Source organism: Saccostrea echinata, unplaced genomic scaffold (genome assembly GCF_033153115.1).
Source record: "Saccostrea echinata isolate AGI-Se365-2 ecotype Australia unplaced genomic scaffold, CSIRO_AGI_Sech_v1 ptg000054l, whole genome shotgun sequence".
NCBI classification, from domain to species: Eukaryota; Metazoa; Mollusca; class Bivalvia; order Ostreida; family Ostreidae; genus Saccostrea; species Saccostrea echinata.
In genome coordinates this window covers 33,480,610-33,495,671 of record NW_026889803.1, presented here as the reverse complement: position 1 = coordinate 33,495,671, position 15,062 = coordinate 33,480,610, and the positions used below count along the sequence as shown (strand labels likewise).

At 33.3% G+C, this 15,062-nt stretch overlaps 1 protein-coding gene across 1 annotated transcript in view; it reads left to right on the top strand.

Moving 5' to 3' along the window:
- The window catches only part of LOC133204809 (HEAT repeat-containing protein 3-like), a 33,497-nt gene extending 21,318 nt beyond the window's left edge, over positions 1 to 12,179 (top strand). The window contains exons 6-15 of the mRNA XM_061340558.1: positions 91 to 234; positions 1,621 to 1,835; positions 2,345 to 2,438; positions 3,561 to 3,661; positions 4,142 to 4,204; positions 4,299 to 4,357; positions 4,700 to 4,836; positions 6,270 to 6,358; positions 9,116 to 9,271; positions 11,979 to 12,179. Coding sequence (XP_061196542.1) covers positions 91 to 234; positions 1,621 to 1,835; positions 2,345 to 2,438; positions 3,561 to 3,661; positions 4,142 to 4,204; positions 4,299 to 4,357; positions 4,700 to 4,836; positions 6,270 to 6,358; positions 9,116 to 9,271; positions 11,979 to 12,179 — 1,259 coding nt within the window. The remainder of the gene's footprint in view (positions 1 to 90; positions 235 to 1,620; positions 1,836 to 2,344; positions 2,439 to 3,560; positions 3,662 to 4,141; positions 4,205 to 4,298; positions 4,358 to 4,699; positions 4,837 to 6,269; positions 6,359 to 9,115; positions 9,272 to 11,978) is intronic.
- The last annotated feature ends 2,883 nt before the right edge of the window (positions 12,180 to 15,062 follow it).

Below are 15,062 nucleotides of genomic sequence, written 5' to 3'. Positions count from 1 at the left end.
AAAAGGTAATTTTTTGGTCTGACATACCCCTGTAGTTTTAAATATATCATTGATTAGATTGCTCTTCAGTTATATTTGTCAATATTTCAGCAAACTGCCTGTACACAGTAACAGAAGACAATTCCCCTGTCATCAAGATGTTTCAGGACCCAGATGTTCTTGGTCTTCTGAATTCTTTAATTTCTCTCAGCACTGATTCATCTGACCTTATCCTATTAAAAACACTTGCAACAGGTAAAGTTTCACAAAAGATGCTTAAAGATTTTAGGTTTTAATGAATGCATTTTATATTTTGGCCTTGAAACATGAAGAAACAAGACATTTTTGTGAAACACTAATGCCCTGTATGACAGTTCATTGTCATGATAAAAGTCTTTTAAAAGTATATAGGCCTAACTCCAGGATCAAGGTCGTGAGGTCAAAAATGATGGTACCCAAAGAAAGACCTTGTCACGAAGAATATAAATATGAAAGTCGTCGCACCAACTGTTCAGAAGTTAGTGGCAAGGTTAAAGTTTTTCAAAAGCAGGTCAAACTCCAAGGTCAAGGTTATGAGTTTATTGTTGATACCAAAAGAAAAAAAGGTCTTGTCACAAAGAATACACATTTGAAATATTAAATCCTAACACCAACAGTTCAAAAGTTATGTCCAAGGTTAAAGTTTTTCAAAGGTATGTCAAACTCCAAGGTCAAAGTCATGAGGTCAAAAATGTTGATTCCCCCCTCCCCCCCCCCCAAAAAAAAAAAAGGTTTTGTCAGTAGGAATACACATGTGAAATATGACAGTTTAGCACCAACTGTTCAAAAGATATGACCAAGATTAAAAGTTTTTCAAAAGGTCAAACTTCAAAGTTAAGGACATGAGATCAAAAGTGCTGATACCCTAAAAAAGGTCTTGTCATAAGGAATTAATATGTGAAATATGAAAGGCCCCAATCATTCAAAAGTTAAATATGGCCAAGGTTAAATTTTTGCAACAATTAGACAGACAGACCAACAGCGATACACCCCCAAATCTACAATTGTGTGGGGCATGACAGTTGTGTTTTAGATATTCAAAAGTTTTTATTCTAACAAGCCAGTGTTCAGAATTAATACAGTGAAACTTGTCTAATCCAACATGCACTGGGAGACAAATTTTTAGTCAGAATAGGCAGGGTTTCTGATTGCACAGTGGAAATAACTTGGAAAATAGTAAAATGGGAATGAAAATAAAGGTCGGAATTCACAGTGAAACAGATTGCACTAGTGTCGGATTAGATAGTTTTCACCATATACTCGAGCTCAACATCAAAGTAGTTGCAACATGAAGTTTCTTTGATACTGTAACAGTTTCTATGAGCATTCCCAAGTACTTAAACAATGAAAATACATTTATTTGATGAATGTGCAAAATTGATATTATTTGATTCCTAGTACATGTATATTTGCAATTCTTGTTGTTTGATCAAATGAAATTAAAGTAAATCAAAAACATATTTCTGTGATTTTGAACCCTAAAACAATAGATTATTGTACTTTTTTCCAAATATTTGAATACACATGAAGTCTGGATTGCATCTATTTGCACCTTCAATCTTACTTTTACCCTGGTATTATTTCTTCCCTTATATTGTATAGGTATTATGGTAAATGTCAGCTCAGGAAAAGCTGCAAATGTTTCTGGCAGTATGAATTTGACATCCTTATTGAGATCAGTGTCTGATGTATTGACACTGGAAGCCATGGATACAGCTCAGAAAGTAGCTGGTGCAAGTAATTCTTTATTAAATGGTGAAATTGGGATGGTGACTGAAGAGGAAAATGGCACACCACACAAAATAGTCACTGGCCAGGTAAGGTTTATATTAACAGCATCATCAGCTTTCAAGATGAATTTGAAAACAAATATGCATGCAGATATCCTAGAAAGATATGTTGTGCTGGTCATTGCTTTATTATAAAAGCCACTTGACTTCCCAGGAAAAAATATCTAGCCCCTTACTAATCTGAAACTCAGTCTTATAAAACTGAAGAAAATGAGAAAATACGTCATAACCTCAGCACACTAAATCTGAATGATACAAAATCTGATTTTCCCACTACGTACATCACAATCATGTGTTTTATCAAACATGCAACAATCATTTTGTAATTCTTCACAAAAAGGGAATGAATGGGATTATATTAGAATGTAATAATGCTGAATAGGAAAAGGTTCATGTTACATACGAAGTGAAATTAAAACTATTGTGCATATATAAATGAACATGTACATGCATGTTTCTTTGTGAGTTCATTAAATACTCTCAGTCTGTATGTGAAGACTGTAATGAAGTTGAATTGATTTGCTTATATATTACAGGAAGAAGTAAATGAAAAATTCCGAGATGTTCAGAATATTTTGTCTGCGCAACAAGTTGCCCTTGAGATTGTTGCAAATTTATGCTGCATAAATGGTAAGTTATTGAAACAAGACAGAAACATTGTCTGTTTTTTGTATTATTTTTTTTTGTTATAGAGAACCAAAAGAAGAATCACTGTGTGGGAATAATGAAACATATCATAGTGAAAGGAGAAATATACAAGTACAGTGTTTCTGTTTCAAGAGCTTTATAGAGACTGGATGACATGTTCTTGTGTACTTTCTGGAATTTTAACATTTAATTTGATTATCATCACTTTCACTGGATAAGGAAATTCATGTGTATGGTACCCATCTGTTAGGTATTTTGGTGGGTAGCAAGTTGCAAAATTTAATTGAATTAAATAGAAATGATGAATAGAAGCAGTTTTACTTTGGAAATTCAGAACTATTTCATGAAAAAAAATTTAAGACAAAAAAGTTTACATGTCTTGGTCATGCAAATTTTATCTGAAAGAGACTGAAGGAGATACAACACACCTGAAAAACTTCAATAATTATTGATGGAACATAAAATTAACTTTTGGTATTAGAGTATTTAAAACTTGAAGTTAAGGGGGAAATAGAATTTTTCCTTAAATAATTGAAAAAAATTAAAAACTCGATCCAACTGGAGTGGAACTGTTGATGTACTGTAGACTGAACCTATAGTTCAATCCACACTTTGCAAAAGTTGTGTCCCTTTGCAGGGTCAACCAAAAGGTCAAAAGGGAAAGAAAAGACATTTCTTCTCTTTATGCTACCAAACATTTTGGTGTGCTCCAATAAACCCACAGTGTTAATTTTTTTTTCCTTTTGATGCATGGGTAGCCCCATTCTGGGGCTATCAATATACATGTACAAGAGGCACAGCTTTTTTCTCAGATGACAAAGCTACAAACCAGAAAACTACAAAGGCTACTGTGTGAGGATTCTATGGGTTTTTCTCCTAAGATTGCGCCAAGGAACATAACTTTTGAGAAGTGTGGATTCAGCTATTAGAGAATGCTTTAAACCACTGAGTTACTAGCATAGGCTCTGATTATCACTAGGTCAGAAAAAATAAAGTTCAGCACTTATTCTGCATTTGTGATATATATACCTCTCTGAAAAAGATTCTAACAATGTGTTAGTCCACTTGAAAAATAAAAAGGTAGCATGATATTCATTCTGACAGATGATGGCTGGGAAGATATGGAGAACAGCGAGTCTAGTAGTTGTGATGATGATGTGGACGTGTCAGAGGAAGCCATGGAGCAGGACACCATTGATATGTTTGTATGTGTCAGCTTAGGGAAATTATCCTAAAGGAGTATCATTTCTGATATTCAGTCATTTTATGATGAAAAAATTTCATCTTGAATAACTCATTTTCCATTTTCACCCACTGAAGTATTCCTATAAACACATGTCGTACATGTATGTTGAAAACGTATACATGGAGTAGGTTGGATGTTCAGTGTGATTTAATTAAATTTTTAGAAAAGGAGTACACAGGAAGGTTTAATTATTCATTTCATTTTGTACATGTGTCTTATTATCTGATGTGCCATATGGCATAAGGAAAATAAAGAATTGAATAAAAAAATTATTATGGAGTTCATAGAATTGATATTTTAATAAGTTCATTTGTCCCCAAAGGCCAAGACATTGCAGCAGTATAAAAAAATAAATCTCTGTATTAACAAGAATAATTTCTAAACTGTTATTCAGTTTTGTTTGATGATCATTTCAGATCATTTTTTCTTTCTTTGTCAGTCTTCTCTCTGCGTTTCAACAGAAGTTCAGCAAGGGGTGAAAGAGTTTTGTTTATTTGACAAGGTAAACATTTAATTTTTTTCATGATTCAACAGATAACACATCTTAATTTTCTGCCTTTGTTTAAAAAAAAAATAATATTCTAATTTTTATCCAGGTCTGTTTAAAGTGTTCAGCAGTTGACTGTGGTAGTCTTCCTAAAAGCATAACTAAAAGGTATTAAAGAAGAGAAATTACTGTACTGTAGAGGCAAAAAAGGAAATTTCTTTTCTTATGTGAATAATGAAATCTCCAGCTGGTAATTATGAATAAGAGAAACAATTTTTCAAGTATCAATACCAACAGATAAGTCTCCGGAAAGGTACATTTAGTTGTGAAATTTTTAAATGATAACCATACAAAATTTTTGCCTATGCAATGTTCTTTTGTATAAAGCAAATTATTATTGATCTGCTGGTGTTACAATTTTCTCTCATAACAAACCATAAAAACAAACTTGGTTAAGGAAATCTGAAGCACATTTTAAAATTATTGTAAAGGTACAGAACTATTTTACAGTTTTGTGAGGTTACAGGCCCATGCTCTTCTGTGTATGAACAATATGGTGAATAGTATGGACCTTGACCTGTTGGGAGGAGCTGAGAGATTACACCAAGTGTGGACAAGTCTAGCTACCCTGATGACCAATGTTAAAAGTGAGTCAAAATGATTGAGATTCTGTCCCAGTGATTCAAATTGAAAAATTTATTGGGGGGTAAACTTACATGTAAGTGAAGGTCTTATATTTTTTCATCCGATTGTAAACATTTTTAAAAAAGGTGACCTATTGCTATCTGTTTTTGTCTATCCTCATTTGTTGTGTGTTAGTCTTAAATTTGTGAATGTTTTCAACTTCTCTGAAATAACCAAATCAATTTTAACTAATTTTGGTTTGTAGCATCTATGGGCAAAGGGGAACGAAGTTGTGAATTTATAGTCTCCACCTTCTGGGGTCTGAGAGGTGGGGCCAACACTGTCAAAATGAATGCAATCTTCAAAAATCTTAAAATCTTCTTAATTCCTGAATATCAAGCAGTCAAACTTTTGGCATGATTATGATAAGCATTGAGCCCTTTATCAAAATAATATAATTTATGGCCCAGGGTTAGAGGTTCTGGTGTTAAAAGGAACTCTATAATTGATCATATTAATGAAAATGCATAAATTCTTTTAAAAATCTTGTCCCCCTCCCCTGTATTTAGCAAACAAAATCCATGATTATGATGATCAAGAGTGCCTCTTCCAAAATTATAAAAATCATGGCACAAGGACAGGAGTTCTGATATTAGGGCTGGGCTGAATTGATCATATAGTGAAAGTGCATTCATTCTTTAAAAATCCTCTCCCCTGTTCCTGGGTATTAGGCAGATAAAGTGTGGTTATGATGACCAAGAGTGCCTCAACATAAATTGTAAAATTCATGGCCCTCGGTTCAGGGGTTCTGGGTGTAGTGGTGGGGCTCTATTGATTACCGTATATACTCGCCTATAAGTCGGTTTTTTGGGAGTTAAACTTTGGTCTAAAACTCTTTATCCGACTTATACGCGAGTTATAAAAAGATAGGTTTTTTAGATGGTCATTCCCTCTAATTTAAGCTTAAAAAATACAACCGACTTATAGGCGGATCGACTTATAGGCGAGTATATACGGTATATCATGAAAATACATTGATTTTTTTTTTAAATAAATATTCTTCTCTACACCTGGATATTTAGCAGAAAAACAAATTTGTAAAATGGTTATGATGAGCAACAGTGCCTCTACCTAATTTGTGAAAAATCATGGCCCCAGGGGCAGGGGTTCTGGTGTTAGGGCGTGGCTCTATTGATCTCATAGTGAAAATGCATTGATTCATTGAAAATCTACTCTGCATTTTGATATTTAGCAAACAAACTAAGTGCATCATTATGATGAGCAAAGGTGCATCAACCTAAATTGTGACATTCATGGGGTTCTTGTGTTAGGGCAGGACTAAAAATAAATGGGACTGAGGGCTCTATTTTGTCTGCCCATTTTAAACTAAGATTTTAAATATTTTAATATAATGATTGAATGTTTAGTTGACTGAATGTGCATTGTATTTGCATAGGTACTCAAGGTGACAACCTACTGTTGGAGGCAACCACGAGTGCATTGCGTGCTGTGATTCAGAAACTTGCCAACTCTGGCTCACCCAAGGTAATACAGAGCTCATTAACACTGAGTTATTCCCTAGATTAATTGCGACATGGAAACTTTGAAACTGTGCAGAGTATTATTGGTGCAACTGCAAATATAAATTTGATTTTGCAGTATGATAATAGGTGTTAATAAAATGATGTACGAGGGCTGTTTGGAAATTATTGAGACATTTACTTTTACTCCATAAAGGCCAGAGATACATTCATGAAACTTCGTCAACATTTTATAAATAACAAATAAAAGAAACGTGCAAAATTTTATAGGATAATTAGACAAGTTCCAGTGAAATTATAAACATGCATATGTCTATCAATCTGGAGCAGCATTGTCACGTCAGCCAGAGATGTTTTTGCAAGTGAAACGATCGGGAAGCGTTTACTCTTCTTTCTCTGTTATCACATATAACATTCCCAAAATCAAACTGTCTCTTTTCTTGAAAATTTCTTTAAAAAATAAAATTAAAAAAAATGTGTGCTATTACCTCAGTATAAAGAATACACGAAGTGTCATATACAGGTTGAATTAGCATCACGCAGTACCAATCTTTGCACAGCGGGTCAACGTTATTTACTTTGTAATAATTGATGGTCGTCTGGAGCTCTTGTTTTTACTCTTGTTGAATATTTTGTTAGAATAAAATATATAACAATGAAAAAATAAAACCCTTAGACACATTTTTTGCATTTTCATTGTTTAGTCTGGAAAAGAGTTCTCCTTAGCACTACCCAAAATTAAAGGTATGCTCGCTGCGCCGCCTTGACGTCAAATTCCATTTTGTCGTCGTTCTCAGATTTCTATGCCGTGCTTGAATTTATTTATGATCTCCATATTTCTGATCGAAATTCTAACAAACTTACACAAAATGAAGTCAAAATTAAAATTGAAAAATTATATACATAAATTGAATTATTTTCGCTCTTACTATGAGTCCACTGGGAGTTTGAACATTGGTGTAACATATTTTCAACACCTGATTTTGTGACTGCGCCGGGTAACCCTACCATTGACACATAAATATACCACTGAGAAGAAGAAATAAAATATTTGTAAAATATTTTTTGCTTTTATTAATTTTTATTATTTGTCAAACCTATATGCAAATTTTCACCAAAAGACGTTCATTAGAAAAAAGAATAAACACATTGTCTCAATAATTTCCGAACAGCCCTCGTATTATGTGAGATTTTTAGTTCAAGGTTAAGAACATTGAGCTTCACAGTTTTCTGTGAAAAGCACATTATGTCCATCCATCATTTTGAATTCACAATGTGGTTTTGAAACTCGTATTCATGTACATGATTGCATATTTATTAAATTAAAACCAAACTTGATGTGAGTTGGTACCCATCTTTAAGAGACATACAAACAAGATTAGTCAGGGGGGGGGGGGGGGGGCACTGACCTGAAAAAGATATTTGTTCTGAAGGTCTGATTTGTACACCCTTTACACAAGGACATTATCTGTGTGTACCGGTATGTGAAAAGTGGGCCAAGGGAAAAGAACTCCAGTCAAGGAATTTTAATAGACAAAGTTTTGATTACAACCTTTAAAGCTAGAATTTTTGGTCAAAATCATTGACAGTCCTACCTAGGGACATTAGTACAGAATAAGTATTTTACCCTCTGAGATATGAGAAAATGAACATAAAAACATACTTCAGAGAAGATCTGACGCAAAGATGTAATTTGACATTAACTTAGAAGTTGGAAACATTAATGGTTTCTGCATAATTATACCCCCCAAACAAATTTTGAATGGGGGAATATTGTAATCAGCATGTCCGTCTGTCTGTAGACATGATTTTATCCGGACTTGTTCTTGGAGACTATTGCGTGGATTTGTCTGAAAATTTGTACAATTATTATTCACCATATAAAGATAAGCACCTGATATTTTTATCGTGATTGGACAATTTTTCTTCATTGTACAGGTTTTTTTTTTTCATTTATAATTGAGTCATTTTGGGTTCATTTAAATTTTAGACAAAGAATCAAGAAACTGCCAGATGGTACATTTGTAGAAAAATGTGAATTTCAGCTTAAAAGCAGGTCATTAAAATCTTTTTAAAAAATCACCAAGTATTAACAAAAAGTTTTATGACAGATAGTCACTACAAATCCAAGAGTTATGCAGTAACATATTAAAAAATGTTGCATCAAGATTACATTTTTTTTCCTATTATATAAAGCTTTGTAACAAATTTTAAAAAACTTTGTTTTTATCAGCAATGACATAAATATGCATTTACATTGAACTACACACAGTGCATAACACAGCAGACACTCATGTCTCACAAGGATGACAGATAATTGCAATTAATTTTTTCAACCTAAAAATGAAAGTAACAATATAATTATTGGTATTTTGATGTTTTCAAAGGCTGCAGCTTAGTTCAACATTCATTAAAAAATACAATGAGAAATGAAATTTTCACTCAAGATGTTTAAATAATAGTAATCACCTCTTACATCCATAAAATACTTCTAGTGACTTGGTACCTTTCCTGAAAAACCCAGCGGGGGAATTTGTCCATTTTGGACAGTTCTAGTTTACGTAATGTTTGTTTTGACCTTCACCTTTGAGTTGAAATTTTAATTGTTAAAAAACCAGTAACACATAATATTTTGATTCAACAAACTTTGTTTTAAGGTCTGATAGACAAACAGGTGGACTATCACAATATGGTGTCCGGCTGTCTGCAGAATGTGTTCCAAATTAAAATACTTCATATTTTCAATCACTGAATGTTTCAGCTCCTGGAGGTGTCAGTGTCTGACCTGCAGTTTCTCTTTGACCTCGGTCGCTCTTGTCAATCTGCCGACATCAAGGTCAACATAATTAGAGTCATATCAACAGTAGGCGTGGTCTTTAGCAAACAGACTGGTTTACAAAATGTGGATATTATGAAGGTAAGTGGATTTGTATATTGCAGGCATTAAAATTAAGTTAGATGTACAGTGTAGTTTCATTTTAAGTGTACTGTAACATACACTGGACCTCATTGTGTGTGTCTCATCCTTCTAAAATATAAAGTCACAATTTGACTACCTGTAGTTTGAAATTTTTTCTTGAAAGATTTATCTTATAATTAAAGTATTCTTTAAAAAAAATATAATTTAGAAAATGCAAATAAGTAAACACTTGCTTATGAAGAAAACATATTTTCACTTACATGTAGTTAAGAAATAGCAAATTTTTGAATTAATGAAAATTAATACAGTTGAACTTTGGTATCTCAAAGACCATGGATATGTCGAAGTGATTTTGGATACCAACAACCACTTTTTATTATATTTCAACCTCAATATCTTGAACCCTTGGATGTCTCAAAAGTTTTTTTCTCAGTCCCATCAAGGTTGAGATAACGAGGTTTGACTGCACATGTACATGGATTAAGAAAAAAAATATTGAGTTAATGTAATGAAGGATTTTATACAATTATTGCTGGTTTTTGAGGTCAATATGATGATTTCGACACCTGAGGAGTACAATATTCACCTCGCCCTTTGGGCTCAGTGAATATTGTACTCCTCAGGTGTTGAAATCATCGTACACCAGCAATAATTGTTTTATTATATGATTAAATGACAAACACTCATTAAGCAATCCATACCATCTTACTCGTTCACATCTACTGAAGTAATAGCCAAACATAATGAGAGAAACAGGGTTAAAAGCAACCAGTTGTGTTATCTTGGAATTTTAATTCTAGTTTAGGTGCAATGTAGAAAAAATAAATGTCAGGCATATATACATGATTGATTTTGAAAAAGGGGGTCCGTTGTCTGTCGTCGTTGTTGTCGTTGTTGTTGTAAACTTTTCACATTTTCATCTTCTTCTCAAGAACCACTGGGCCAATTTCAACCAAACTTGCCACAAAGTATCCTTGGGTAAAGGGGATTCAAGTTTGTTCAAATGAAGGGCCACACCTTCTGCCAAGGGGAGATAATTAAGAATTTGTGAAAAATTAATGGCATCATTAAAAACTCTTCTTCTCAAGAACCACTGTGCTTGAAAATATGAAACTTATGTGGAAGCATCCTCAGGTAGTGTAGATTCAAGTTTTTTCAAATCATGACCCCTGGGGGTCGGGTGGGGCCATAATGGGCGATCAAAGTTTTACATAGGAATATATAGGAAAAATATTTAAAAATCTTCTTTTCAAGAACAGCAAAGCCATGATTGGTCATATTTACAAGGAAGCATCCTCAGATAGTGTAGATTCAAGTTTGTTCAAATTGTGACCCCTGGGGGTCGGGTGGGGCCACAATGGGCGATCAAAGTTTTACATATGAATATATAGGAGAAATCTTTAAAAATCTTCTTCTCAAGAACAGCAAAGCCATGATTGGTCATATTTATATGGTAGCATCCTCAGATAGTGTTGATTCAAGTTTATTCAAATCATGAGCCCCGGGGGTCTGGTGGGGCCACAATGGGTGATCAAAGTTTTACATAGGAATATATAGGAAAAATATTTAAAAATCTTCTTTTCAAGAACAGCAAAGCCATGATTGGTCATATTTACAAGGAAGTATCCTCAGATAGTGTAGATTCAAATTTGTTCAAATCATGACCCCCGGGGATAGGGTGGGGCCACAATGGGTGATCAAAGTTTTACATAGGAACACGTAGTAAAAATCTTTTTAAAAAAACTATTTCTTAAGAACAGCAAAGCCATGATATGCATATTCATATTCATATGGAAGCATTCTTAGATAGTGTACATTCAAGTTTGTTCAAACATGACCCCTGGGGGTCGGGTGGGGCCACAATGGGTGATCAAAGTTTTACATAGGAATACATAGGTTAAATCTTTAAAAATCTTCTACTCAAGAACAGCAAAGCCATGATTGGTCATATTTAAATGGAAGCATCCTCAGATAATGTAGATTCAAATTTGTTCAATTCATGAACCCCCCCCCCCCCCAACTTTTATATTTAAACTTTTCAACCTTTCAAGACTGAAATGATTTCTGCTTTTTTCTAGCCATAGTGCTCAGGTGAGCGATGTGGCCCCTGGGCCTCTTGTTTTTTGATGGGATGTAAAGGTCCATAAAAAAGGGAAGGGGGGCTTTCATTGAAATTTTTTATCTTTAAAATTTAAATTAAAGTTACATTATCTAAAGGAGAGGGGCAGGCCTCCTGCACCCCAACCCTCACCCAAGAATCAAGAATCTATGTGCATTAAATAATTATGTTCATATGAGTAGAAGTCAAGTGCAAGTGAAATAACTTTCTAAAACTATTGGTATCAATTTGGAAATTCCCTATCTATATTTGGTCCAATGAAGAATGAAGACTTCCTTATATGGACCTATAAGGTAACGTGCAGGTCAATATAACGTAGTATTTTTCTAACATTGTTGGATCTCAGCCAATCAGAGAGATGGGAATTATTCAATCATATAATGAAACAAATTATTTTAAGCTAGCCCTGTCATAGTTGCCAACTCACCCGATTTCGTCGGGTTACACCCGATTTTTCTACCTTTAACCCGATTATTTTTTATGACCCGACGGGTCATGCTTTTCACCCGATTTTTGCCCAACAACCCGGTAATCTCCCGATATCCGGATTTGGTTCGTAAATTAAGTTGCACTTTTAACTTCCAGTTACAACCCAAGCTGGATATACGTAAACAATGCCGATGGCTATGTTCAGTAGGCCGTGTACCAGTAAATTATCAGTACAGGCGTAAACAATTACCTGAGAGTTGTTTTGACAAATCAAAGTTTGAAGTCAATTTAAAATGGCTTCTGATAGAAAGAGATCGTTATCAGGGCCAGCAGGAACAAATTGAACCAAAAAAATGAGAAACGATGTTTATGTACATATCAAGGGATCTTGGAAAACAACTTTCATTGGATGAAATAAAGTGTTCGAAGATAGTGTAGGCATAACTGTACATTTAATAGCACTTGTTAATTAAATTAATTCGGGAGAGGAAAAATAACTTCAAAAACCAAAATGAGAATGCTTTCAAATTTAGCACAAACTTTCCATATACTTCAGATCAGCAATGCAGATTCTGAAAAGACTTTCCTTTAAAAAAAATTGCACACTTAATTCAGGTCAATACTGAATAATGAAACCTTCAATGCTCTTATAACATGTAAATTTAATCAACTTATATTAAATATTTTATCATTGTAATTAAAGCCTATATTTTTAATAAAATAATTTCAATACAAAAATATATATATATAATATATATATATATATATATATATATATATATATATATATGGTTGTGCCATTTAGGAGACCGCTCATATTTACATATTGGCATTAAGTAGCCTCGTAGAATAAGTGGACCAAAACCGGTCGCCTTAACATTTTGACCCTCTCTGAACAGAAAATTAATGATTTTTTAATATTAAATTGACAATAGTTAATTTTAGTTTAGTATATTTTTGTCCCTTAAATACAAAAAATATGCCAAAATTTTATGATTATAGAAATTTTTTAATTTAAATTTCAAGCAACGTATATATTGGTATTATTATATATCGTCATTATGTAGACCAGCTAAAACTTGCAAAATTAAATAAGATCTGCTATATATGTCTTATTTCTCCTAGTATTTAGTTTTAGATATTGTTCTCCCACTAATTTTGGGTATGTACAATTTGCTAAATAGAATAAAACTTTTTACGAGAAAATGAGCTTTAGAGTTTCGTGTTCATCAACTTCAAGGTTTTCGTGCGCAATGCCTTCCGAAAATTTTCGGAAAACCTCGGTATCCTTTACGACCTTCGGAGAAATAGGAGTCAGACAAAATTTTGGTAAGTAATAACAAATTATGATTTTTTAAAAATACTTATTCATGATATATTGACTATATATTATGCAACCAATATCTTGCGGTTAACGTCTGGTATTTATTCATTGATAAAGACTTACGTATGCTTATTAGCATGGAGGAAATTCGAATTGTAGTTTACCAACAGCGTGGTTTCAACAGATCGTTTGTTTGTTTTGAACATATTTTATTGACATAAGCAAATGGATCGGAAACAAGTTCTTACAATTTACTTGTTCCTAACAATTGATTACATGTACTTGAACAAAATAATTGTAATCTCTGCTTATTCATAAATATATACTGAATAGCATAATATTAGGCTGGTGGTATTGTTCTTGCGGAGATAAATTAAATATTCGATAATTTACCTGAAATACTAACTCTAATTTCCTATTATATGTGGGGTAGGGTTGGGTTGGAAATGGGAGTAAGGTGTTTCTAGGTTCAAACTTTTTTCACAGCCTAATCCAACCAGCCTTTCCTGAACAATTTTAATAGTAAAAGATTAATTGGGGAGGGGAGGAGCCCCCCCCCCCTCCAACCACGATACCACATCTCTGATGTCTATGGCAGCGGATACATACATGCATATATGTACATACAAATTTATGTATCTGACAGCATCCCCCTTAGATTTCTTGTACATAAAACATAAAGTTGATTTGGACAAGCCCAATATAGCAACAATTTTGAAATATCTTCAAAAATAAAGAGGAATTAAGGGCTACAAACTGCTAAAAAATTCAAAGGGACCAGATTAATATTTTTGATCGGGTTAGAAGTGGGGTTTGGGTGCAGGATGTGTGGAAATATTTTGTGGTGTATATTCCATATAGGCAAAAAGGCTGTAGGCTACACATCATTTTTTTTAAGGATAGAAATTTGGTTGAAAAGGGGGGGGGGGGAAGTTAATGATAAATTGTTATCTATTAATTTCATTTTGTTGCAAATGCCAAAAAAAGAAGCATTTTTGACAATGCGCATTTTTGTACCCATACTTACAGTCTAACTTTCTGTTTAATGACAAAAATATTCCTATAACTGGAAATAAAAATTAAGCCAAAATTCAAGTATTATATTAGGTCTGCATCAGCCTCCTTGCTTACCCATCATTTGCGCCTCAAGTTAAATCTGTGACATCACACTAGCCGACACATTACATGTAGTAGAAAGTAATAATATTATTATACGCAAATGATATTCTAAACAATCTATTACACTGTACCTTTTGGCATGAGTGGAGGATTAATTATAACAGGTTATATCAGAGATGAGCATATCAGTTAATAGTTATATGTATTACACTTTCCATGATTGAGTAACAAAAGATATACTGTATAATTCTTGCAATATTTTTTCTATAACAGTAGACTCAGTTAACATCACCACCGTTAAAGAGTTTCGATCTACAGCACTGCTGATTTAATTTCTCAGATTTTATTAGAGATCTACAATTGTACCTTTACAGGTCACTTAATTAGTACATGTATCTCAAATTTAATTGGGCAAATGAGAATTTTGTCTTTAACAACTTAAATGACTCAAAAATGTATTGCATGTTCAACATGTTCAGGGTAAATTATTTCGTTTATCATGAATTTATTCTAATTTTATGGGAGAATATATTTATAATTATGAAAGTACTAGTAAATCAGTCTACACATAAGTAAGAATTACCTCAACTATTTGAATTACTTTGCAGAATTTATTGCATTGTCTTTATTACTTAACAATCATGTAAAACTTTATTTCATGGCCGTAGGAACGGGGGGGGGGGGTGCTCCCAATAATTTTGCCGAAATATAGAATACTAAAGAAAACATAGCTACTACTAGTATATGCTTGTGCCTCCTCAATAAAAACGCCTGATGACCTTTTTTTTTAAGCTTGT